We start from the raw sequence: 25777 nt of genomic DNA, 5'->3' as shown, positions 1-25777 counted from the left end.
TATTACCTTTGGTGTTCTTCGTCAGAATGCACTCCCAGGACTTCTACTTCAATAACAAATGTTGGTTTGGTTCAAAATAATCCATAGTTATATCCAAACAGCGGCGTTTTGTTCGTGCGTTCAAGACACTATCCGAAAGAGTAAATAAGGGTTACGAGCATGGCGCATTTCGTGACAAAAAAAAAACGAAATATTCCATTACTGTACTTCGAAGCATGTCAACCGCTGTTTAAAATCAATTTTTATGCCATTTTTCTCGTAAAAAAGCGATAATATTCCGACCGGGAATCTGCATTTAGGTAAACAGACGAAAGAAAATAAAGCATGGGGTCGACTCGGGCACGCGCCTAAGCCCATAGTACTCTGATCGGCCACTTGCCAAAAGCAATAATGTGTTTCAGCCAGAGGCTGCCTCGATATCGTTCAGCTTTTTCCCGGGCTCTGAGAGCCTATGGGAGCCGTAGGAAGTGTCACGTTAGAGCAAAGATCCTCAGTCTTCAATAAAAAGAGCCCAGATGAACAACAACTTGTCAGACAGGCCACTTCCCATATAGAATCCTCTCAGGTTTTTGCCTGCCATATGAGTTCTGTTATACTCACAGACACCATTCAAACAGTTTTAGAAACTTTAGGGTGTTTTCTATCCAAAGCCAATAATTATATGCATATTCTCGTTACTGGGCAGGAGTAGTAACCAGATTAAATCGGGTACGTTTTTTTATCCGGCCGTGTCAATACTGCCCCCTACCCCCAACAGGTTAACACCACTTCAGGAGCACCACATCCCAACCCCTGTCCCTTCCGAACCACACCTCTCACCCTTCCAGGTGGCATCCCAAATGTCACCCTATCCCCTACATAGTGCACTGTCTTTGACCAGAGCCCTGTGGGCCTTGGGCCCGGTCAAAAGTAGTGCACCATATAGGGAACAAGCCATAGAAAAAAAAGAGTGGAGAGAGTTTTCTTGGTGCTCACAATTCTTTCCTAGTCTCTGTGTGGGTCCCAAGTAGCACCCTATGGGCCCTCGGTCAATAGTAGTACACTATAGAGGGAAAATAGGGTGCCATTTCGGACAACATCTCTCTCTTGGGTTTCCATCTATTTTCACAGTTCCAGACGATGCTGGACTTGATATGTGACATGTATTACACCGCAATTCAAGATAGCTCTCGTCTGTATCGGTTTGTGTCACTCTCTCTCTTTCTCTCCGATAGCAGCTGTCCGGAGTGTCCGAAGGTCACAGAGTATGTATTAAAAGCTGACGGGGATCTCTGATGTGTGTGTGTGTGTTGTACTAGGGATGGGATCCCCTACTGCGAGGTGGACTACCATGCCATGTACGGCATCCAGTGTGACAGCTGCAAGAAGTACATCACTGGGAAAGTACTGGAGGTAGGACGCGTTATAACACCTATATGTCACTTTCATCTGCCAACGGAGGGATGGAAAGATAGATGTGTGAAATGGAGGTATGAAGCACCACCTTATGTCTTGAAAGCCAAGACGTTCTCAGCTGTCGTATATGGATGGAACTGCATGCCTAGCAGAATACATGGATCTGTTTGTTGTGGAGCCTCGCGTTAACGCATCCACACAACAACGTTTCCCCCAGTGTCTACGTCCCCATGGTCTTGCCACTGTTAGATTTATACCGCTCAGTATGGTTACTCGCTCTTTCCACAGACACGTTTCCAATCCGTTAGCGTTCACAGTGTTGCATCTCTGCCATGTCTGTGACAGTAAGACTCCAGGTAGGAGAGTACCATAGGCACAGATCTAGGATCAGCTTACCCTCTTCCAATCGTAACCTCAACCATTAGTGGGAGAAACGCTAAACTGACCTTAGATCAATGTCTAGGGATACCTAAGCCACTTTAGCCTGTTGTCCTGTGAGACTAGACTACAGATATCCAGTATCTATGGCTGCATGTTTAGTTCAGTCCGTCTCTCCCTCCTGGGTATACCCTCATTTCCCTCTTTTTTCTCTCTCTTTCTCTGGGCTAATGGCTTTGACACCTTCCACTCTCCCCCTCTCTTGCTCTGCATTTTGCTGTCCCTCCCTCCCTCTCTCTCTCTCTCTCTCTCTCTCTCTCTCTCAATTCAATTCAATTCAGTTTAAAGGGCTTTACTGGCATCTCTCTCTCTGTCAGCATGCATGCACACCACTCTCTTTACTAGAATCTTCTCTGTCGCATAAACAAGACTTGAAGGGATCCATTGCTGAATACCGCTGTGGTAGAAAATATGCCAACCAAAACACATACCTCTACATATTATTCATAGAAGATAAGACAATGGTATTCGATCACATAATGTTGACCGCAAATAGATCAAGGTTTTGGAAACAGAGCCGCGTTCTTTACATCCCTAACTGTAATGTACTGTATTTATCTCTTAAAGTAATGAACAGAGATACTGTCTAGACCCGAATCAGCTAATAGAAGAGAGAGAAAGAAAGTATGAGGGAGAGAGAAAATGAAAGGTAGAGAACAAAGGAAAGAGACAGAGAGAGAGAGACATGGAGAAAGAAAGCGAGAAAGAGACAGGAAGGGAAAAAGAGAGACAGAGAAAGAAAAACAGGAGTAGAAATCAATGAGATATGTGAGATGACTTCAGTGAAAAAGGGGGTCTCGTTTTACACCGGTGGAGTGGAGGGTCACAGGATACTCTCTCAGCGGGGAGGTAAATAGGGTAACGGGGGTAGGCCCTAGCTCTAAGAGGGGGTCTTGGCCACACTCCCTGTAACCCTCATTGACTAGGACACAATTATGGAAGCGCAAACAATGATCCCCCCTTATCCCTCTCCTGCTCTCTCACATCCCTCTCTTTCTCTCTCACCTCTCTCTCGTTCTCTCTCACACGCTCTCCTTTCATAAACATGTCTCCGGTTGCCAGGCTTTGAAAGACTGGCGAAAACATAAGAAACATAAGAAATATAATGAGCACGCTTGTCTCTTTCATCTTGCATAGCATTACATCATCACACAGAATACATAAGAGACACACAGTAGGCCTGTATGTAATTGTGCCAGAAATGTACTTCAGCTGCTGCGGCCTGCCAACCTCAATCAAATCAGTCACAACTGAATAGCTGTGACTCGTTTGCTGGTGTGGGGAGGGTACTTTTGTGTTTGTGTGTGTGTCACAGGGCTACTGCACAACAACGTGTGATTTCATTGCGTAGGGAAATGTGGCTTCCTCAAGGCGGTTTAGCACACCAGCTGCAACCCCCCCCCCCCCTTCAAAGCAGGATCAGCAGACAGAGATAGTGAGCTCCACCTAGAGATAGCTCTGCCATCTATGGGCCTATTTAGGAGGGTCCCACCCAGTCAGTCACCGGGCCTGTCCTGCACTGTGGACTGTGTGGAGCCTTGCCTAGGATTCCTGCCCTGCGCTGAAATGTCACGGCATTTGGGATTGATTCATTCATTGAGCACAGAGGGGTCAAGCCAATAGAGGGGCCTTAGGGAGGCTTAACCTGAATGGAGTTTGGGGTGTAAAGGAAGATTTGTAGAAAATGAAATTGGTAGAAACTATTGCAGTTAAAATGGTCTGATTGGGGTCTAAGAAGATATGGGTAGTATTAAATGGCTCGTGTCAAATGTATTTCTAACTATAGAGAGTCATGTTTACAATCCATAGAGAGAGGGTAAATAGGGTCACAGCGAGGGTTGAGGAGGTAAGAGGGAGAGAAAGAAAAGGTTTTAGGGCGGCGTTGATCCCTGTAGGGTCGGCTGGTTTGAAGACAGGGCAGAGAGAGAAGACATTGTATTGCCCATTGTTCTCTGTGCCACCAACCACCCCGTTCCACTGCAGTGTGTGTGTGTGTGTGTCAGCCTTGTTGCTCTACTCTGCCTCTCTTACCAAAAGCCATTCTGAGAACACATCCCTTGCCTTCCAGCCTATGGGGGAGAGGAAGAGAGGAAGGGAAAGAGAGATGAATATAGATAGATGAAGGGAGGGAGAGAGAGGTAGATCGAGAGAGAAAGCGAGGATAAGGAGAGGGAAGAAAAAAAGAAGAGAGAGAGAGAGAGAGAAATGCAGTCTGAATCCTGACCTGCCCTCTCGTCTCTCTAGCAGTTCAGCGTCTGGTTGCCATTCTCACATATCAACACATCCATCTACCACTTCAGTGTCAGTAACCAAAACACAACGGTATCAAACTCACACCTCGATTTCAAACCTCCAACATGGCAACCCATGACAAAGCCTCGCCCATAGAAAATGCCTACTCATAGTTTTAAACCAAACCCGGTCTAAATGCTAGCTTCTCCCCTTGCTCTCGCACAGAGGAGACACTGTATTGTTGTTAGTGTAGCATTATCTATTTCCGTCCTCAACCCTGCCATACTTTCCTTGTTTGAATAGGGACCCAATTCCAGCCTGTTATCTCTCTCTCTCTCTCTCTCTCTCTCTCTCTCTCTCGCTCCAAAAAAAAAGACTAAACTGACTCAAGATCAGCGTCTAGGGCAGGGGTGTCAATCTAATTTTGACCCAGGGGCCGCATTCAGTCTTCAACGAGGTCCGGAGGGCCGCTCTGAAAGTGTGTTATATTTCCTCACAGTTACAATTTTCATAGTTTTGGGAATTTTTCGATGCTCCCTGACTGTCTAGCTTTCATTTCGGTGATTATTAGCAAGTTGGACACAGTCTAGAAACTGTATGAATGTAGGTCCATTATCATTTCTACACAGTTTCAATTTGGTTTCAGTCATTTTAAAGTATATTGAGTTAGCTTTCCTACACTTAAAAAAAGACATATTTTTACTCAAACTACCCGCGGGCCGGATTGGATCCCCTTGCTGATCCGGCCCGCAGGCCGTATGTTTGACACCCCTGGTCTAGGGGGAAACGTTTGGTGCAGGGAAGGAGGTGGGCCCTAGGGTCTTATGGGTAATAAGATGGTTACTGATGCATGATGGGATGCCTTAGAGAGAGAGAGAGAGAGACTCGTCAGCTAACCTAGATGCTTCCCACACCATGACATCATGTCATTATAGACACTTACATCATTTCTACTACCTCCAACAGCCCTGTGGAATTCATGAACGTATCACGAATAACGTGTCATCCGACATTAGCATCTCAATGTGAAGCCATTCATGTCACTATGGTTATCAAACCGCATATATTGCTTACAGAGTGGTGGGATGGATCTCATGTCTACTAATATAATACGTGGCTACAATAAACATTGATGATGTCATGTAAACATTGGGCCGGTGTTACCTTTTAGACACCTTTTAGATTAGTTTCACGAAGGTTCGGATGTTCCTAACTGTAGACATAGTTAGTGATCCCATAGCCAACCTGCAGTATTATCTGCGCTGTACGAGCCTAAACTGTAACGTAGCTTGTACCAGAGCACCCCCTTGCGTTCAAGTTGTAGTACTGCACTTCCTTTGTTGTCATCTTCTGACTGACTATCTTAGCAATGTTAATTGGGTAAACTTGCTGAATGTGAATTAGTTTGGACAGGCTCTAGAGAATGTTTCAAACAGCAGTATCAGCGGCCTATAACACCAATACAGCTATACAGCGAGGGAAAAAAGTATTTGATCCCCTGCTGATTTTGTACATTTGCCCACTGAAAGAAGAAATTATCCGTCTATCATTTTAATGGTAGGTTTATTTGAACAGTGAGAGACAGAATAACAACAACAAAAAATCCAGAAAAACGCATGTCAAAAATGTTAGAAATTGATTTGCATTTTAATGAGGGAAATAAGTATTTGACCCCCTCTCAATCAGAAAGATTTCTGGCTCCCAGGTGTCTTTTATACAGGTAACAAGCTGAGATTAGAAGCACACTCTTAAAGGGAGTGCTCCTAATCTCAGCTTGTTACCTGTATAAAAGACACCTGTCCACAGAAGCAATCACTCAATCAGATTCTAAACTCTCCACCATGGCCAAGACCAAAGAGCTCTCCAAGGATGTCAGGGACAAGATTGTAGACCTACACAAGGCTGGAATGGGCTACAAGACCATTGCCAAGTAGCTTGGTGAGGAATCAGCCCAGAACTACATTGGAGGATCTTGTCAATGATCTCAAGGCAGCTGGGACCATAGTCACCAAGAAAACAATTGGTAACACACTACGCCGTGAAGGACTGAAATCCTGCAGTGCCCGCAAGGTCCCCCTGCTCAAGAAAGCACATATACATGCCCGTCTGAAGTTTGCCAATGAACATCTGAATGATTCAGAGGACAACTGGGTGAAAGTGTTGTGGTCAGATGAGACCAAAATGGAGCTCTTTTGGCATCAATTCAACTCGCCGTGTTTGGAGGAGGAGGAATGCTGCCTATGACCCTAAGAACACCATCTCCACCGTCAAACATGGAGGTGGAAACATCATGCTTTGGGGGTGTTTTTCTGCTAAGGGGACAGGACAATTTCACCGCATCAAAGGGACGATGGACGGGGCCATGTACCGTCAAATCTTAACCTCCTTCCCTCAGCCAGGGCATTGAAAATGGGTCATGGATGGGTATTCCAGCATGACAATGACCCAGAACACACGGCCAAGGTAACAAAGGAGTGGCTCAAGAAGAAGCACATTAAGGTCCTGGAGTGGCCTAGCCAGTCTCCAGACCTTAATCCCATAGAAAATCTGTGGAGGGAGCTGAAGGTTCGAGTTGCCAAACGTCAGCCTCGAAACCTTAATGACTTGGAGAAGCTCTGCAAAGAGGAGTGGGACAAAATCCCTCCTGAGATGTGTGCAAACCTGGTGGCCAACTACAAGAAACGTCTGACCTCTGTGATTGCCAACAAGGGTTTTGCCACCAAGTACTAAGTCATGTTTTGCAGAGGGGTCAAATACTTATTTCCCTCATTAAAATGCAAATCAATTTCTAACATTTTTGACATGTGTTTTTCTGGATTTTTTTGTTGTTATTCTGTCTCTCACTGTTCATATAAACCTACTATTAAAATTATAGACTGATCATTTCTTTGTCAATGGGCAAACGTACAAAATCAGCAGGGGACCAAATACTTTTTTTCCCTCACTGTACATCCAGATGATGCCTCTATAAGTACTTTCTTAAAACGTGCCTTTGTATGCGTTTCGTCTGGTTGTGGATATACTTGTGTCTGGGAATGAAGGTTATTGGTGTATTGACGACGAGAAAAAAAAAGGTCCGTCTCACATTCAAGAGGAAAGACAAAATGTTTGTCGGCCAACTATGGATTCTTTTATTTCGTCTTTTTCCATTTGTCACTTGCTTCCTCGTGTTCGATGTCATTCATGACCTTTGTAACTTTGTAACCTTTGACCTCTTGTCCCTGCCAGGCTGGGGAGAAACACTACCACCCCTCATGTGCCCGCTGTGCCAGGTGTGAGCAGATGTTTGGCGAGGGAGAGGAGATGTACCTGCAAGGTGGACAAACCTCTCTTCTCTCTGCCTCTCTCACTTTCTCTCCGTCTTTCTCTTCCCTCTCTCTCTCTGTTACACTCGATCTGTCTTCTATTTCTCTCCCTCTCTCTCTCTCTCTCCCTCTTTTCACTCAGAAATGCACCAACGACCCATCCGTCAGTATAGAAACGTCCTTCACTAATATCCCAGCTGCCATAAAACCACAGTGCTTTTGCCCAGTGCTAATGAATTAGATCACAGTGTTAGTGAATCACTGAATGTCTATGGCATGAATCACCAAACAACAAACTCAGCCTTATTATTCACCATTCTACAACCCTATTTCTTATTTACTGCACCTAGAGCACTAGAGCTGTTAGCTTGGCTCACGTCAGTGGTTTACAAGAAACCTGCCTCCATCTCCCTGCAGTTTCCTTTCTGACTGCATAGGAATTGATTTGCTATGAGTCATACATGTATATGGGGCCGCAGGGTTGTACTCTTGCTTGCCAAACTCATGACTCTTTGTCGGAGATACCGCGGCTGTGGGGAGAATATGGGTTGTATATCACATTCGAGTGGATGCATCTCATTGTGTTCCTCGCTATCCCTCTTTCGCTCTCTTCCTATTCTTCTCGTTCTCTCTTCTGTCCCCCCGTCTCTCTCTCTCTCTCTCTCTCTCTCTCTCTCTCTCTCTCTCTCTCTCTCTCTCTCTCTCAGGTAACTCTATCTGGCATCCTCCCTGCAGACAGGCAGCCAGACAGGAGGAGAAGAGTAAGGTGAGTTCTCTCTCTGAGACAGGATGACCCCGCACCACACTTGTTTTCCCACACCCAGGCTTCTCTAAAGTTAATCTCGGACACCCAGTAAGCACTACGTAATTGCGTCAGATACACAATTAAGTTCTGGGGAAAGACGTGTTGGAAAATATACTAACGAGGCTAGCAAAGTCTCCAGCCCTCAATACGGAAATTCTCAGCCAGTTTTGGGCAAGTCCATGGGCCAAATGTCCCCTCCCGTTCTGAAATTCGAAAGATGCGAGCTCCTGCGAAATTGTGATTTGTCCGAATGATCAGTGACGGGAAAATCGGTTTACCGGACAAAGTTCCTCGTTAGTCGACACATCCAACGGTCTGTCGACAGATGCTACTACCATTTATGTCATGCGCATCTGTCCACAATAGATTACTCTAAAGTAGCGCCACAGTCTAACTATGGCTATGTCACAGTATCCAGGAGTCGTATTGATTCAAACCGTACATCACCGTGTGTCTCAAGTTAGGATTCCATCCATAGAGAAGAAGCAGCCCAACTTGACTGACTGTGACTGTGTTGATCTTGATTACCTGAACAAAGGGCACCTAATAAGTGCACTTACTGTGCAGTAAGTCAATAAGCCCAGGTCCCAGACCAGTACTCTGTCCCCTCCCCAATGTAATACACCTGTTGTTCCCAGAAACAGGTCCGGATACAGCTCAATGACGTCTCTGAGCGGCAGGTTTGTGATGCATGTGCAGCCCAGATCCCTTTAGCCACCTCCAACCTCAGCATGGGCTGCCCTGACCCCTCAACCTTGACCCCCGAACGGCTTCACACTCAGTAGCTAGCCACGCCCACAGAGCACTTACTCTACCTAGCTCGGCCCTAGGACACTCACTTCCCCATAATCCCGTTAGGTTGATCATGTGATCCAACACAGGAAGTGTCTACTGTAGTAGTATGGTAATAGCTGAGGTTTGGATCCATTCCATTTCAATTCAGGTGATGGATTAGGTTGAAATGGAATTTAGCCCCAACTCTAACGGCTGAATAGGTGGTGGTTAAACTTGACACTGATCACTGTAGCCCACCTGAGCTTCACTAATAAACAACACTATTGTGTCTGTCTGGTGTCACAGTATCAGTATGTGTCAGGAGACTGTTTTGGTCACCACTACCACTGCTTTCACCTTGAATGATGCTGCATAGTGTTTTATTACCAGAGGAGGGCTGAACTTTTACTCGAGTTTTGTTGTTACACTGCTATATGTTAATTTAGGCTCAGAGTTAATCTCAAGTTAATCTCGAGTTAGTGGTTATAAAAAATGCTAGTCCCAAAGAGGAACTCGCTGAGAGTAGCAATGTGAAGTTTTCAGTTCAAGAGAGATACATGTGTTTCTGTCTCTGTCTGTTTCTCTCTCCCTCGACCTTTCAATCCTTTTCAGTGATAATGAGCAGAGTTAACTCCTTGTTGTCCTTGTTCCAGGTGACCAGGACCTCCTCTGAGAGCATCACCTCTGTCCCAGCCTCCAGTGCATCTGGCTCTCCCAGCAGGGTCATCTACGTAAGCGCCACCTCATCTCACCACTAGAGGGCGGTACAGGACAACAGCGGGTCACTAACCCGGGGTCCTGGAGCGCAACAATGTGTATCCCAGGAGCCTGGTGAGGGGAGGACGGCTCATGACAATGGCTGGAACAGAGCAAATGGAATGGCATCAAATGCATGGAACGTATGTGTTTGATGTATTTGAAACCATTTCACCTATTCCGCTCCAGCCATTACCACGAGCCCGTCCTCCCCAAATAAGGTGCCACCAACCTCCTGTGGTGTGTATGCAGGTTTTTTAAATTTTATTTCTAGCCCAGCGTTAACACTCCTGATTCAATGACATAATATTGAGATGAATAGTACCAGGGTTGTCCACTGTGATCAAATCAACAGCAAAAATATATAACACCCTTTTTACATCTGCAGTTGTCACAAAGTGTTTTATAGATAGCCAGCTTAAAACCCCAAAGAGCAAGCAATATAATCAATTGATTGATTGATTGTCTACTGTGCTTAGTTGACGACAGTATTTCAACTGTGCTAGAGTGAATTGCCTTTACCATTATCATTTTCTCATTATCAAAGTGGTTGATGTTTAAAATACTGAGCTGGCGTGTTTCTCTGCGTCCTAGGCCAAACTAGGAGATGAGATGCTGGACTACAAAGACCTTGCCGCGCTGCCAAAGATCAAGGCGATCTACAACATCGACCGGCCAGACATGCTCTCCTACGCTCCTTATGTCAGCTACCCCTCAGAGGAACGACACTACGGAGATGTAAGGGGGACACGGGGAGGGAACAAGGGAGCAGCGTTTCTCTTTTTCTTTCTCTTTCTCTCTCTCCCTCTCCATAAGCCACCCACTGAACTAACCTTTATCCATCAGTCTCATATAGCCTTACGCAGAAAATGTATCCTTCCTTCCTATTTTAAAGGAAACTCATTCCCTCAATTGAATCATAGCTCTCTCCCAGCCTAGTTGGCTAAAATGTCTTAAGTTGGTGCAAAAAGACGATTTTTGTCATACATTCAAAACGGTATTAATTAGCATTGTTTTGCTCCTTCCCTCAACATTCCCACAACTGTAGACATTGGGAGGGGTATAGCAAGTAAGCAAGTCATATTCATTAAACCCAATGCCTAACGAATGTCAAAATCGTGTTTGTTTGGTTAACTCATATTACCTCAGATGATAGGAGTTAATTTGACTAAAATCAAATCAAATTGTATTCGTCACATGCATCGTAAAAAACAGGTGTAGACTAAAAGTGAAATGCTTACTTACGGGCCCTTCCCAACAATGCAGAGAGAAAGAAAATAGAGAAGAAGTATAAAAAGTAATAATAAAAGTAATAATAAATACACAATGAGTAACGATAACTTGGCTATATACACAGGTGGTACCAGTACAGGGGTGGAGAGAGATCTGAGGGCCCATGACAAATCTTTTACTCATCTGCTTCTGTCCTCCCCTCTTTATTTGCAGTCACCGCAGTTGCTCTCTCCTACTCCAACAGAGGTAAAATACCACAGCCTGGACCTCATACTGAGCTCTACCCGGACATGACTCATTTCAATGTTTCCCCATAACATTGTTTTATGTTTCCTCTCAAATGTTATTGATGGTTGTGTGTTAGAATTGAAGTGTGCGTGCCTGTGTGCGTGCGTTGATGCAAAAGGGTGGTTTTCATGGACATTTGCACACTATAAAGTGATTGATCCCGATCATTAAAATCACATCAGTGAATCCCCCATAATCTGACGTGGAACACACATTCCTATGATTCCGTGGTATTGTACCCCACCATGATTGCAGAGTGCGTGAACGTTCCGCGAACCCGCCGTGTTAGGTATTTGGCTGTATCCGTGACATCCTCAGTTGCCCTCCTTGTGTGACGTCATTATGACGTAACTTCCCGTCCTGGTTTCCAGGGCGACGGAGAGAAGTCTCCCCGTCAGAGGAGGCCCTCCAGCCCCAGCTCCAACAGCTCCCTGGGGAGGTATGGAGGGTACACCCCGTCCCGCTCCCCCCAGAACTACAGCAGGCCAGGTAGGTACCCCCCTCACCCCTCACCTCCAGCTAGCAGTAGTTCAACAACAAAAAGAGCACATAGTAAAATATTTGTACATTTGACATATAGAAAGACATATAGAGTTGACATATAGAAAAGTAGAACATAGTATTTTGCTATTATCTGTATATTATGCATTATTATAATACAATAATATGTACAGTTGTAGTCATTAATATACAGCATTTGCATATAGTGCATGACAGGGTTGGGATCAGTTCCATTTAAATTCCAGTCAATTCAGGAAGTACACAGACATTCGAATTGGAATGTGGTTTGCTTTCTGAATTGACTGGAATTCAAATGGAACTGACCCCAACCCTGGTGTATGATGTAATATTTATGTGCATCATATTCCAAAATGTGCACCCTCATTTAAGTGTCGTCTTGATTTGCCACGCTAATTCTATTACTTTAGAGAGCACGTGTTTTTCCAAGATGCTTTTCTTTTTTTTCCCTTGCAGAATTTTCCAACATTTCATGAATTTTCATTCCATGCTTCTCTTTGAATGAGGTGGTTATGCCATCACTTTTACATGGTATTACCACAGAATCTGTACTGTATTTCTCTATTGGGTATGGGATAGTACTATGGACAGCGTCCTTTTTGCCCTAAAAACCATCTTGTCCTTCTCCTACACCATCTTCCCCTACAGAGGATCTTTATATGGCCAGTAAAGCAATGGGTAATAGATACGACGGCCAGCCCCTTGACTCCAGCTCCCTCCCCCGCCCCTCAGCCTACACGGGGGGGCCTAAGTACCTTTCCCCCTTGGCTAGAGACTCCTCCTCCGTCCCCATGCACTACTCAGAGGGCCTACCCCCCAAGTACTCTGGGGTGCTGCAAATGCCTGGCGGGATGACAGTGCCTGGCAGAATCTCTCCCAGGGGCAGAGTCTCTCCTGGAGGCAGAAACTCTCCTCTGCCCCTCAATCCCACCACCCTGGCCATGCTCCAGCAGCACAACTATGTGCCCTACTTCAGAGGTAGCTAGTCCTCCCCTAGTCCCTAGCGCGCTGTCCTGGACCCATGGGTCCGCCGGTGTGGAGTGCAGTGTCAGCTTTAGACTTGTTCCCGGCTCTGCAGTGATAACTCTGCATGTCCCCCATCCCCGGCTGTGTCCAAACTCTAAACTAATCTATAGTTAAATAAACAATGGCACCCAACGAGTCCCACAATAACTGTTTTAGACCTATCTGTATTACATTTTTGTGTGCTGTGTTTCCCACAATATCTGCATGGTTTCTGCTGTTGTTGGTTTGACAGTTTTATATAGGATAATTGCCTATTGTTTCTCTAATGTCAGCACCCCCACAACCCCACATCAGTTACCATAAGCACCATTTTTCTACACAATTTTTCAGCACACAAGTGGGGTTCAATTGTACCCCTCTGCATACGCGAGAATTCCCCTACCCACACAGGTGTGACGTGTCAAACCACCTCCCTGTGCTTCGTCTCCCCCTCTCCCCCTCCTTCACCCCCCTAGGCCTCAAACAGGACCCCCTACTACCACCTGAATCTAAACCTAAGACGTTCCTGCATCTCAATTTACCTCCTCACAGTCACGGTAACGCACCAGATCCCCCTGGTCTCTATCGCTCTGTTTCACTTTCTCTGAGAGTAATACTGGATTTTCTTGGTGTGCATCAAGGTTGTGTGTTGGGACCCCTTAAGTTTGTTTTTGCTTGCCCTTTCTATTGTCTGTGGAAGTTTCCATTTTTTTGTCTTCAGGTTGTCTTAGTCTTGTTGTTGTGCATGGGAACCTACTGTAATTGTGGATATGTTCGATATACTGTTTGTATTTCAGTTATACTTGACATGGGAATATATTGATACTGGGGGAGAAGATGGCAGATTACTTCCTTATTTTATGTTTCTATGTTTGGTGGGATGTAAGTGTTGTACTTGTAACCTAAACTGTTGGCTTGCTGTTAACTTGAAATGGATTGCCTGTTAGTGTTTATGTTGTTGTTGTTATTTTGGGAACCATGCCTTGCCTTAGAGTTGACTGTTGTTATTCAGTGTATTTCAGCCCTTTAAACCTTTGGTGTCCGATGGTGATTGTGTATGGAGTGAGTGGGTGAAACTGCAGGTGGCTGGTTTCATGGTTGTAGGAGGGTTGCTGACAGGGAGAGATATAAGTTTGGGGGTATACGGTATTATAGTTAAATATGTCGGTCTGCGGTCTAGTTTGGAACCACATGATAAGTCACAGTATCTGCGAACAATGAATAAATGTGTTTGACCTAAGTCAACTCGACCAAAACCTTGACAAATACACGTGTGTGTGGGAGTAGGCCTACTTTTTTTAATCACGAGTCACCTCCAGTTTCCCTCAGGGAAGAGATAAGAAAAAGCGATCACTCAGCTGCATTGCTTCTCCTAAGCCTCAGCAGACAAAGTCAGCCAAACCTCGAAGGCCTCCTTAGATACCCATCAGCTCTTTTTACTGTTAGCCAGATTTACTGGTTTTATCACTGGAGATACTCCATGATACTCGTCTCAATGACCGGGCTGACTTATGCCCTAGGGCTTGTAGAGATTGTGACTCATTGGGTCACTGGAGATAACTGGGTGGACGTCCCAGCTTTGTGGGCTGAAAATATCACGCCTCATGAGTTAGGGAGAGAGTAAAAGAGGGTGGGAGAGAGGGGGAAACAAGAGGTAGAGAGTAATGACATTGAATGGGGGTTGGAAGAGGGTCACTTTTTGGGCTGATAAGAATTTGAGATTGAACTCCCCCTGTAAAGAAGTTGGAGGGGGAAAGAGCCTTGAGAAGGAGTGAAAGAAAGTAGGAAAGAGAGAGAGAGATGAGGTTTGACCGGAGCATTAGTACTGTAAATCAGAACACGCGGGCCAGGGTTCGGTGGTTTTTCCATGAAAGGCGGAGAGATGGAAAGTAAAGTTCTCAGCGAGCCAAGATGAAAGAGAGGACTGGAGGAATGAGGGAATGAAAGGGAGGAGAGGAGTGGTGGAGTGATGGTGCTGTAATTTGGGGTCTGGTTGCCAGTTGCAGTGGCACGTCGTTCTGCACACAAAAACACGCACAGGCACACACACACACACACACACACACACACTGGGCTGGTTGCCTTTTCAGGCTCAAGCGGTTCCTAACACAGCGTGAAAGAGAGTTTGTTTCTATGCACTGGTTTGGGTTTAATGAACTATTAGGTTCCCTCCGGAGTCTAGTTGAAATGATTGTGTTTGTGGATAATTATCCCTCACACGTACACAAGGGGCTTAGATGTTTGGTTTCAACATGGTGCTAGAGGCAGGCAGTGTGTGAGAGAGATAAGAGGTCATTGAATTGAATTGCATTTTGAAGAGCGAGTGGAAGACAAATGCGGTGAAGACAGAAAAACAGAAAAAAATAGATTAGTCAGAGGGAAAAGGCAATGACAGAAAGAAAATCCACTCGGTGAATTGATGTGAATGATGCAATGACAACCGCATCCAATGTAAGAGTTGTTATCAGTACATGATAACAACTCTTACAACCCCCCCCCCCCACCTCTCCTCGGGCTCAGTGTCCTGCCTCAGCTCCAGATTTGTGGAGGTGCTGCCCTGCAAATAAACTGACGTCTGCACTAATGCCAGTTTGTGTGTGTGTCCATGTGTGTGTAGACATGCGTGTGCGTGACTGTATGTGTACGTGTGTGTGTGTGTAAGTCTGCATCTGGGTGACTTTTTGTGTTTGTGTGTACATGTGTGTGTCTGCTTGAGTGTGTGTGTCTGTGTGTGCATGTGTGTGTCCGCGTGTGTTTCTGTCAGAATGACCTCATCCTCTTGCATCCCAACGGCTTCACTCTTGCCTTCTGTTCCTCCCACAAAGGCGAGAGAGGCGCGTGTGCTCAATCAAATGAACAATCGCTCTCCTCTTTTTTTCCTCCTCCTCTTTCTTGTCTTTCTTTCCCCTCACCCCTCTGTTCTTTTCAACTCTCTTATGTAGATGTTTATTAGTTATGGCCTGTAAGGTGTCAGTGACTTAATCACCCAGCCTGCGTGACACAATGCATTGTGATGGACTGTGGTCATAATTACAGTCGCACACACTTTCAGTTGAAAGTAGAAACACATTGACGTTGTCCCATTTCTGCAGGCGCCAGGTGTCCACAATGCATTGCTATTAACCGGTAAAGCCTTTAACCAACTAATATATATTTTTTTAGCAATCTGCCTTTATAAGATGCTCATAGCCTTCATTCATCTTTTATGATATCGACATGAGCGAAGTACCAATTGAAGTACCAGTTTTTCCTGGTCTGGATAAACGGTCACGAAAAACCTATGGCCCTATCAATAACCAGTGGTTGGGTTATCAAGTCAGTTGATCATTGTAATGAATAATGTTTGTTCCGCTTCATAGTTAAAGCTTTGACCAGTAAGCACAACAGCATGACTCTTTGCTCCTCTCTTTGCCCCCCTTTTTTCGTCCACGGCTCTTGCTCTCCCCTGTCCCTCCCCCCCATCCCTCCTTTCCCCATTGGAGGTAGTGAAAGTGGTCGGAGTACACCCAGTTTGTCCACCTATTCCGACGGCAAATCTCCCTCCTCCACCTATGTGGCTGCTCCCAGGCATTTCCACGTACCAGGTAGGTTCTCCACTTCGCTTGACCTCTCACCTTTGACCCCGTGACCCTTGATCCCCTCAACACGACCTCTCTCTCTCTATTGCACCATGCCGTCTGTCTGCTGTCTTGTCTGTCCAGGTCTGTCTAGGTAACAGATCTAAGTAGGGGGATAGACATTATACAATAGCATTATATCTGATGTCTGGGATCAACCCCTTTCTGTTCTCCCTGTCTTCTTGTGTTAGTGTTTTATCCATGTCAAAGGGTTTCTTCCGGACCTATCCTGTCCATTGTATTTCCCTGACTCCTTTTTCTCGAGATCTGTCTGTCTCACTTTCTCTCGCTCTATCTAAATGTATCTTTCTCTCTGACGCTCTCTCTTTATCTCTCTCCTCTTTCTTTATCCTGTGTTGGGATCTGTCCTATCCAATATGTTGAGGTCTGTCTAAATAGAACGGGACTGCATGGGCAGCGCCACTGAGAAGTGTCATCACTTCCTATGGGTTAAGGAAGGATCACATCATTCTATCCAGGTCATCAGGAGGGATCAGCCAATGAATTACACTCGTGATAACCAGACCTGGGTTCAAATACATGTGTATTTGTTATTTAAATATTTACTTTCTGTGTATTTTGGTGTTTTCAAATAATGTGGCCAAAAACTATTTATTTTCAAATAACTTCTATAAATATATAATATTTTCAGATACTTATTTCCAAATACATCCTTTAAAATACTCCTAGAACCTGGGTTCAAATGCATGGGAATATTTATTTGAATTTGAAAAAACTCTTCAAATACATGCCAATACTTTCCAAGTGTATTTCCAAATACATTCCGGTATTCAACCACTTGTCTTTTCAAATAAACAATATCTGAATACTTACTTCATAATGTATGTGATAGTAACTGAGATATTTGGATTAGTATTTGAACTAGGGATGGTAATTTGAAATAATTTGACTATTTGAATAATATCATGACATTTTTGGGGATATCTGGATACTCGAAAGCCCCCCCCCAAAAAAATGTAATTGCTCTTGACTCTCGACATATCAGAATGAAGCAAAGCACATGGCAAAGGTAAACACCGGACAGGGTGCGTTTTCTCTGGTAATTTCTCTGGTAAATTGTCAGCAACAGCAAAAGAGTAGTCAAATTTTCGCCATGATAGAACTGATTCTGTTAGAAAAGGTTTTCTGGTGAGTGTTTTGCATTGATCTGTGTCAGGTCTTGTGGAAACTCTGTTAGGTGAGTACCTGTAATTGCTATTGGAAGTGAGGAAAACACCATACCGATGTCAGGGCAACCTGGAGGGCTTAATACACAGCAGTAGCTCAACGCACCGTTATAAAAATAAATGAACAATTTCAAATGTCATGGTATATCCTTGTAGGTAAAAACTTCACATGGATAATTTCATTTAGATAAAGCTTTTTCATTGTTAAAATAGGCCTACAATCCCACTTACCCAAGTAATCGAATACCCATCCCTAATTTGAACCAAGGTCTGGTTAGCAAATATTCCATAACTGCAGGTGGCAGTAAATCACCAACCTTGGCTTTATACCTGTTCAAACGACACACTCCAGGTGGCAGTATGCATCCTTTCCGTTTGTTTACCAACTCATAGAACTAGTAGAAGAAGATATTGACTACTTTAAAATGGAGCGTCTGCTGTCACAGATGCCATAATGGGACAGAGGTGAGAAGTCTAACTAAGTCTATGACCCTGCTTCATATTCTGTCAACCATCCTTTGATAAGTGTTAACAGTTTACAGTATATTGTAATGGACATAACTTTGACTTTCTTAGTGAAAAGCCCTTTTTGATTCATCGTCATTATTTCCATTCACTATTACAGTGTCAGTGACCCACATGGAAAAGTCCCCATACTTGGATAGAGTTGACATAAATAAATGAACAAAGCAAAGTGATTATCTACTTAATGTGTTTTGTAACCATTGTATTGATGGTTTTTATATGTGTATTACTCCCTGGCGCTGGCAGTGGCTGAAACAGGGCAGAAAGGGACCCACATGTGTTGTATTTCATGAGCGGAGTGTAGTTAATGTATTGTTGCTAGCTAACACAATGGTGTTTGGGTCCTGTGGAAGTTAAATGGATTGGATCAGCTTAGGACAGACATACTGTGTCAATTATTTGTAAAAAGAGTCACTAGCACAATTGTTTAATTGAATTAGTTGAATTTAGTCATTTGCCCATTTATTTGTTATTTGATATGCTTATTTGTTTATTTGGTCTACAAGCAGTAATGAATGATGTGTTGTAGTAAGGGAGAAATATATGATGGTTTCTATTACTTATGACTTTTGGAAAACTTGAATAAATGTATTGTTGGATACAACATCGATCAACAATTACCGTTGTTCTGGGGATGTCCAACTGAGTGTCTGCTTCACATTACAATAGGACTGGATCAAAATGACATGTTTTTGTGAATGTTGCATGAATAATGACAGTAAGCGATGATTTATTGGCGATAATACCCTGTCTTGCCAGTTAAAATACAAATATAATGTTTTGCATTGGATCAACCATAAAGTATGCTGCCCCTATCCTACTGCTGCTTCTCAGACTATTCCATCTCTCAATAACTGCTAACTCATGCTTATTTTTCACTCTCTCTCTCGCTCTCTCTCTTCTTTTCTCTTTCTCTCATCCTGGGCTCCTTTCATTTCTCTCTGCCTCTCCTCTCATCTTCAGAGACTAAGGTCAAGATAGATAATATCTATAGAAAACCCCCTATCTACAAGCAGCATGGTACAGTCATCTCTTCTCCTTTACTTCCTGGTGTAACTTCCTGGTCTGGTCTCTGCACGATGTGTTGCGTGTCGCCTGTCCCATACGCTCCGGATAGAAGTTGCCCATAGGCACGGCTATAGGATCAGCTTTCCTATCCGCGATCCTAACTCTTACCATTAGGCGGGAAAGCATCGAACCGACCTAAGATCAGTGGCTATAGGGCAACTTCCTCCTACTCATGTCCTTCTCTCCGTGGTCCGTTGTTTTCAAGCGACTTTGACCCATCTCCCGTCTTTTTCTATTGGAAAGGCGTCGGCAACTCAGGCAACAGAGGACGACAGAGTCCACATTTACCTTTCAGTGCCTTGTTACTGCAACTGCAGCCGGTGGAGATTTTACAATCAAACTGGTCTTATCTCAGATGTGTCACCCAGGCATCTGAAATAGTGACTTTCCATAACACACCCAAGGTTATGAACCTTTTTGTTCCCAGTGTTCTTTGTAGCCACATACAGTGCAACCTTCTGTACTGTAGAATTCTGTTGTGGAGAATGTGTCCGTACGGTACACTGCAAAATCATTGTTGCCTGAGTCAAATGTCCGACATGGAAAACACAAGTGGCCATATTACACCTTTTTATTGATCACTTTTTATTTCTCACACCTCCGTGATTGTGTTCGTTTCTGCTCATCCCTCCATGCCTGCCCATATTCATCTCAGTAGCTCATTGGTTCTAGTAGTATATGTGACCTGATCATGTTGTTGTGTGTCCATTGTGATTGGTCGAGGATATGAATCACTTGGTGTTGTGGTGCTGATGGTGTCTTGGTCACTTTTTGTTCCACTTAACCCTTTGTGTCTTTGTCACATTTTATATGTTGTGTTTTTCCGGGCCTTTCTCCTTTTTTTTTTGTATGCGTGTGAGTGTATTTCAAATAGAGGACCAAAATGCCTTTGAGTAAATGAGTGCATGTGCTGTATAATGTCTTATCTTCTGTGCCATACGATGGACGATTATTCTATAGGCCGATACAATCTACAATACATATGAAATATGACAACTTAATCACAGCTTTTTTTTCTCACAATTTATGAGTTAACCGTCTTCAGTTTAGATTGTATATATTCTAACAGACATGCGCTTATGATCAATAGAACACATTTGCGTGGTGACGTTTGTCTGCACCAGAAAAGACACCATTTCACTAACTCTTCCGAGTAAATAGGCCTACTTTCTAAATTATAAACTGGCCATTGAGCATACGATATAGCAATATTTAAATACAAACTATACACTGTGATAGTTAGTTATACAACAGTACCGTCACTAGGGTTGTTGCTGTTAACTGTGTTTTAAAGTAGTAGGTGTTGCATGGCCCATTTGGAGATCCTTGATGGGCTGTCTCGTGATGATGTCACAGTATCTAGTTGATTTATTATAGGATGCAGTCTGTGCAGCATACTGTACTGTAGCTGGTACATAGATGTACAGTGGCAAGAAAAAGTATGTGAACCTGTCATGGGCGTCGTAAGGATTGGACCAAAACGCAGCGGGTAAAGTGCTCATCTTCTTTCTTTATTAAAGAAAACACTTAAACAAAATAAACTGACGACGAAAACAGCCCAGTAAGGTGCACAGACTATCCTGGAAACAACCACCCACAAAACACAAGACAAAACAAACCCAACTAAATATGGCCTCTAATTAGAGACAACGACAACCAGCTGCCTCTAATTGGAGGTCATTGCCAAAAATCCAACATAGAAATAGAAAACTAGATAAACACATAGAAATAGAAAATATAGAACATCAACCAAAAACACCGAACCACACAAAACAAACACCCCCTGCCACGCCCTGACCAAACTACAATAACAAATAACCCCTTTTACTGGTCAGGACGTGACGGAACCCTTTGGAAATACCTGGATTTCTGCATGAATTGGTCATAAAATTTGATCTGCTCTTCATCTAGGTCACAACAATAGACAAACAGTCTGCTTAAATTAATAACACACAAACAATTATACGTTTTCATGTCTTTATTGAACACACCATGTAAACATTCACAGTGCAGGTTGGAAAAAGTATGTGAACCCTTGGATTTAATAACTAGTTAACCCTCCTTTGGCAGCAATAACCTCAACCAAACGTTTTCTGTAGTTGCGGATCAGACCTGCACAACGGTCATGAGGAATTTCTGAACACCATTCTTGTTTAGTGTTTTACGTATCGTAGACTCGTCAACAGAGATATTAGCATGTTCCAGAGATTTCTCTAAGTCTTTAGCTGACACTCTAGGACTCTTCTTAACCTCATTGAGCATTCTGCGCTGTGCTCTTGCAGTCATCTGTGCAGGTCGGCCACTCCTAGGGAGAGTCACAGTGCTGAACTTTCTCCATTTATAGACAATTCTCTTGCCGTGGACTTTTGGAACCCTTTCCAGCTTTATGCAAGTCAACAATTCTTCATCTTAGGTCTTCTGAGATCTCTTTTGTTCGAGGCATGGTTCACATCAGGCAATGCTTCTTGTGATTAGGAAACTCAAATGTTGTGAGTGTTTTTTGAAGGGCAAGGCAGCGATAACCAACATCTCCAATCCTGACTCCAATTAGCTTTTGGAGAAGTAATTTGCCTAGGGTTTCACATACTTTTTCCAACCTACACTGTGAATGTTTAAATTATGTATTCAATATAGACCAAAAAAAATACAATCATTTGTGTGAAATTAGTTTAAGCACACTATGTTTGTCTATTGTTGTGACTTAGATGAAGATCAGATCAAATTTGATGACCAATTTATGCAGAAACCCAGGTAATTCCAAAGGGTTCACATACTTTTTCTTGCCACTGTAGATGTGTGGTAAAGTAACTGTGATGTTAAGTGTTATGTTATATACTGTAACATCAGGAGTGTGGTTCGTTACGTACTGTATGACTGTTTTACAGCCTCTAGAACATCCTGGCAAGAAGGGGACGACGTCAAGGTGAGAAGGTGTCTGTCTGTCTGTATATCCATCCCCTTGCCCACGCACCTACACATCAATCCATCCTTGGATATCCTGTAATAATTGGCTGTTGAGACAGTTCTTTTAAAAGAAATGGTATTGTTATTCACTACAAAGCTGTCTATTTCTCTGTATAGACAAGGACCAGTTGGATGATCTTGAAGAGTGAGATAGATGGCCAACCTCTCCCAGAGGACCTGCTGGACCCCAGGAAGTCCACCTGCAGCCTGCCCACTGACGCCTCCCTGCCCAGTGAGTAGCCAATCAGTGGTCAACCCTTACTTGACTGGCATGGCCTCCACCAATGAGTAGCCAATCACTGTTCAAAGCTGACTTGGCTGACATGGGCTCAACCAATGAAGGTTGAGGCCTCACTGAATTGACATAATAGCCCGAAGAGTCCTTATGACGACTTAGATATTGTTTTGTTCCTTACAGAGTCCTTATGACGACTTAGATATTGTTTTGTTCCTTACAGACTTCCCCTACAGCAAGTCTGCTTCACTGCCGGGATATGGAAGAAATGGAATATACAAGGTGAGTTCTCATACACACACACCATAATGAACAGAGGCTGCAATGAGAAAGTACCAGAGACTATACAGAATCATCCTGCGACAACCTCTTGGTTGTGTAGTATGAAGTTAAATGTTATACAAATACGCACGTGGTCCATTGTCCTGTACTGCTGAACATAGTCTAGCACGTGTGACACCGGTTCAGCAGGTTCACATCTGACTGCCGTTGGCTCATTTAGCGTCTCGAGGGCCATGATCGCAACAAGTCATGTACACTGTCTCTCTCTCCCTCAGAGGAAAGGCATCCTAACACACACACACACACCAGGTGGCCTCACATATGGACCCCAATGACACAATGCGATGCTCCACTTCGACTAAGTGCCAACAAGGGAGTGGAGGGGATGTAGTTTTGGCACCTCTGATTCTGGAGGAGACAAGGGGTGGAGAGGGGGGAGCCCTTGGCAGGGGGACAGTCAGTTCTATCCTGGGCAGGTGTTTGATTCGGACTTGGCCGTCTTACAGACAGCTCAGAGTTCTGTGAGGTACTGGAAAACTCGCTCGTAAATGGAAATGAGGTGTGCCTGTCGCCATACCAACGGGCTTAGCCAAGCGCGCTAAAGATTAGAGCTCCATTAAAGACAGATCAGGGATTGGTTTGTCGGCCTCTCTCAGCTCGCCGCTCATTAAATAAGGTGCCGCACTGATTGCTGTGCGGAGGAGGTGCCAGCTGGGCGAAGTGATTGATTTAACCAGCAGGTGGTAGTGTTTAGTAAATGTTCATCGCCTTTTCTGTCACCGAGGTGGGAGTGAGTTATGGCCAAGGGACAGTGAAGTTCATGTCAAAAAGAGGCTATATTCTGCTGCGTATCAATAGTTGAACTGGCTTCATTGTGTCTTCTCCTCCCTCACTGACCTAGCAGTCTTATGATAGGGGAAAGCAATAGATGTAAACCTATCCAGTCTTTTGCGTTATCAACTGTACTCAAGGGAAGGAGACAAGGAAAGGAAGCCATTTCAGTGTATTGACACACAGCCCTTGACTTATCAACACAGGAAGGTTGGGTGTTTTTCTAACTTCCACAGAGCTCTTTTGGACTGGGAAATCATGTTTTACAGCTTTCCTATCAGATTCCATGTAGGCCTATCACTCGTAACCACTCCCTCCACAGATACTGGACTGCAGCAGAAAAAGTGTATTTAGTCTAACCTTAATGATGTGTTATTGCTGCTTATATTTGTTTGTTGATGGATGGTGGTTGGCTAGACAAGAGGGGTGAAATAGCTGAAAGGCTGACTGAGGAAATGTGAAATGTGGACTGTATCAGACCCCAGTAGCATGCTCCACTGTAGACATGAGTTCTGCAACCTGATTGGCTGTTACAGTTCCTGTGGCAGTTGAGACAGAGAGACGATGTATGGCTATGGAGAGAGGTTGCATTTATTTACTGAGCTGAGAATGGAGCAGTTGTTATTCTGAATGTCTGTTTTTTCTCTTTCTCTCTCTTTCTCTCTTTTTCTCTCTCTCTCATCTCTCTCTTTCTCTCTTTCTCTTTATCTTTCTCTCTTTTACTCTTTCTCTATCTCTTTCTCTCTCTCTCTCTCTCTCTCTCTCGCTCCCACACTGAGTCTGTGTGTGTGTGTGTGTCCTCCCTAGGAGGTTGCCGACCATGCTGAGGATGAGCCAGACCAGCAGGACTCCCACAGCTGGGGAGGAATGAGAGGTAGGACCTAGATTGCGAATACTAGATCTGCTAGCTCATTGCTGCCATATTGGAAAAGGGCGGATCTGATAGGATCTATTAGCAGATCTACAATGTAATAATGTTGCAGCTGCACTTTTAATGGAAAGCGGTTCAGGTGGACGAGTTTTCGCTCAAGGGTGCTAAAGCCACATGCCTTCACCATATGAGTTGCGTGTGTGTGTGTGTGTGTGTGTGTGTGTGTGTCATACACAGCGCTCCAGAGTTGTCTGCCTCAGCGTGCTCTTGCTATTTCTCAGCCAAAGACAGGCAGCACACACAGTGCCATGCTCGTAAATACTTTGTTTCAAAGTGTGTGTGTGCGCGTGTCAGTGGGAGGAAGTTGGTACCAGGCTTTTTTAAAGCCTTTGACGCGCTGAGTTGGAACGCAATATCTCAGTTATACAAAGAATCACCTTCATTTGCACAGTTCCGTGATTCTCTTTGTGCTGTAATTTATTTGCCTGCTCTGTTATGGTAGTGTTCATTATTGGCCTCTGAAATACTAACACGGTCATTCATCTGACATATTATTCTCTCTCTCCCTCTTTTCCTCCCTCCTTCCCTCCCTTTTGCTCTCCTCCAGAGTACAAGGTAAGGTTCCGTCAATTGTTGCCAGTGTTTCAGATCATATTAGTTTGATGTGCTTGGCAAATATACTGTAGTTAGATGTCTTTGGCTTCATCTTGGTAGATTACATTAGCACTCTACCCAGGATGACTGTAGTGTTAAGTAGCTGACTGTGTGTGTGTCTCTGTGTGTGTGTGTGTGTGTTCCAGGTGTACCCTTATGAGGTGCTGGCTGTGACTCACAGGGTGAGGGTGAAGCTACCCAGAGATGTGGACCGTACCAGACTGGAGGTGAGAGTCCATTTCTTTCTTTCTTTCTTTCTTTCTTTCTTTCTTTCTTTCTTTCTTTCTTTCTTTCTTTCTTTCTTTCTTTCTTTCTTTCTTTCTTTCTTTCTCTCTCTCTGCCTCTGTCTTACTCTCCCTCTCTGTCCTGTGAGTATCCAGTCGAGTCAATTCTTTGGTGATCTTGTGGTATGGAAACGATCCTAGCATCCCACAGGGAGACTCTTATAATCTCTTATAATCAGCCTGTCCCCTCTCAACCAGTCTATGACCTCTCTACGAACTCCCTACGAACCTTTTACGAAGGCTCCCGCTCTCTGGGAATCTCTCCCTGAGGAGTGGGAACGTCAGTATTCCGAGGTGTGACTGACGCAGGAGGTTGCCCTCTGCGGTCGGGAATGCCGACCTCCGGGCTGGGTTTGGAGTCGGTGAGGTTGGGATGGTGTGTCGGAAGTCGGGAAGCTTGGATTCCAGACTCTGTTTTTCCCACCATTACTCTAGCCTTGACCCTATGTGGCTGGGTTGTGGCTGGCCTGCTCTGCTTTTGACTGTTTGTTCAATTAAGGGCCACATGA

At 44.2% G+C, this 25777-nt stretch overlaps 1 protein-coding gene across 22 annotated transcripts in view; it reads left to right on the top strand.

Moving 5' to 3' along the window:
• The window catches only part of LOC106577496 (actin-binding LIM protein 2), a 110198-nt gene that overhangs the window by 74155 nt on the left and 10266 nt on the right, over nt 1–25777 (top strand). For 4 of the 22 annotated variants that reach the window (XM_014155538.2, XM_014155537.2, XM_045701284.1 and 1 more), the window contains 18 exons: nt 1299–1392; nt 7294–7381; nt 8078–8136; nt 8814–8855; nt 9603–9680; nt 10300–10443; nt 11152–11184; nt 11598–11715; nt 12394–12723; nt 13227–13307; nt 16233–16334; nt 19043–19099; nt 22033–22070; nt 22229–22343; nt 22570–22628; nt 24267–24333; nt 24938–24945; nt 25131–25211. In XM_014155538.2, the coding sequence (XP_014011013.1) occupies nt 1299–1392; nt 7294–7381; nt 8078–8136; nt 8814–8855; nt 9603–9680; nt 10300–10443; nt 11152–11184; nt 11598–11715; nt 12394–12723; nt 13227–13307; nt 16233–16334; nt 19043–19099; nt 22033–22070; nt 22229–22343; nt 22570–22628; nt 24267–24333; nt 24938–24945; nt 25131–25211 (1594 nt within the window). The remainder of the gene's footprint in view (nt 1–1298; nt 1393–7293; nt 7382–8077; nt 8137–8813; nt 8856–9602; nt 9681–10299; nt 10444–11151; nt 11185–11597; nt 11716–12393; nt 12724–13226; nt 13308–16232; nt 16335–19042; nt 19100–22032; nt 22071–22228; nt 22344–22569; nt 22629–24266; nt 24334–24937; nt 24946–25130; nt 25212–25777) is intronic. The other 18 variants (XM_014155541.2, XM_014155540.2, XM_014155543.2 and 15 more) reach the window with 18 other exon arrangements.

The sequence above is a fragment of the Salmo salar genome, chromosome ssa18 (genome assembly GCF_905237065.1).
Source record: "Salmo salar chromosome ssa18, Ssal_v3.1, whole genome shotgun sequence".
NCBI lineage: Eukaryota > Metazoa > Chordata > Actinopteri > Salmoniformes > Salmonidae > Salmo > Salmo salar.
This window is presented reverse-complemented; position numbering and strand designations above follow the sequence as displayed.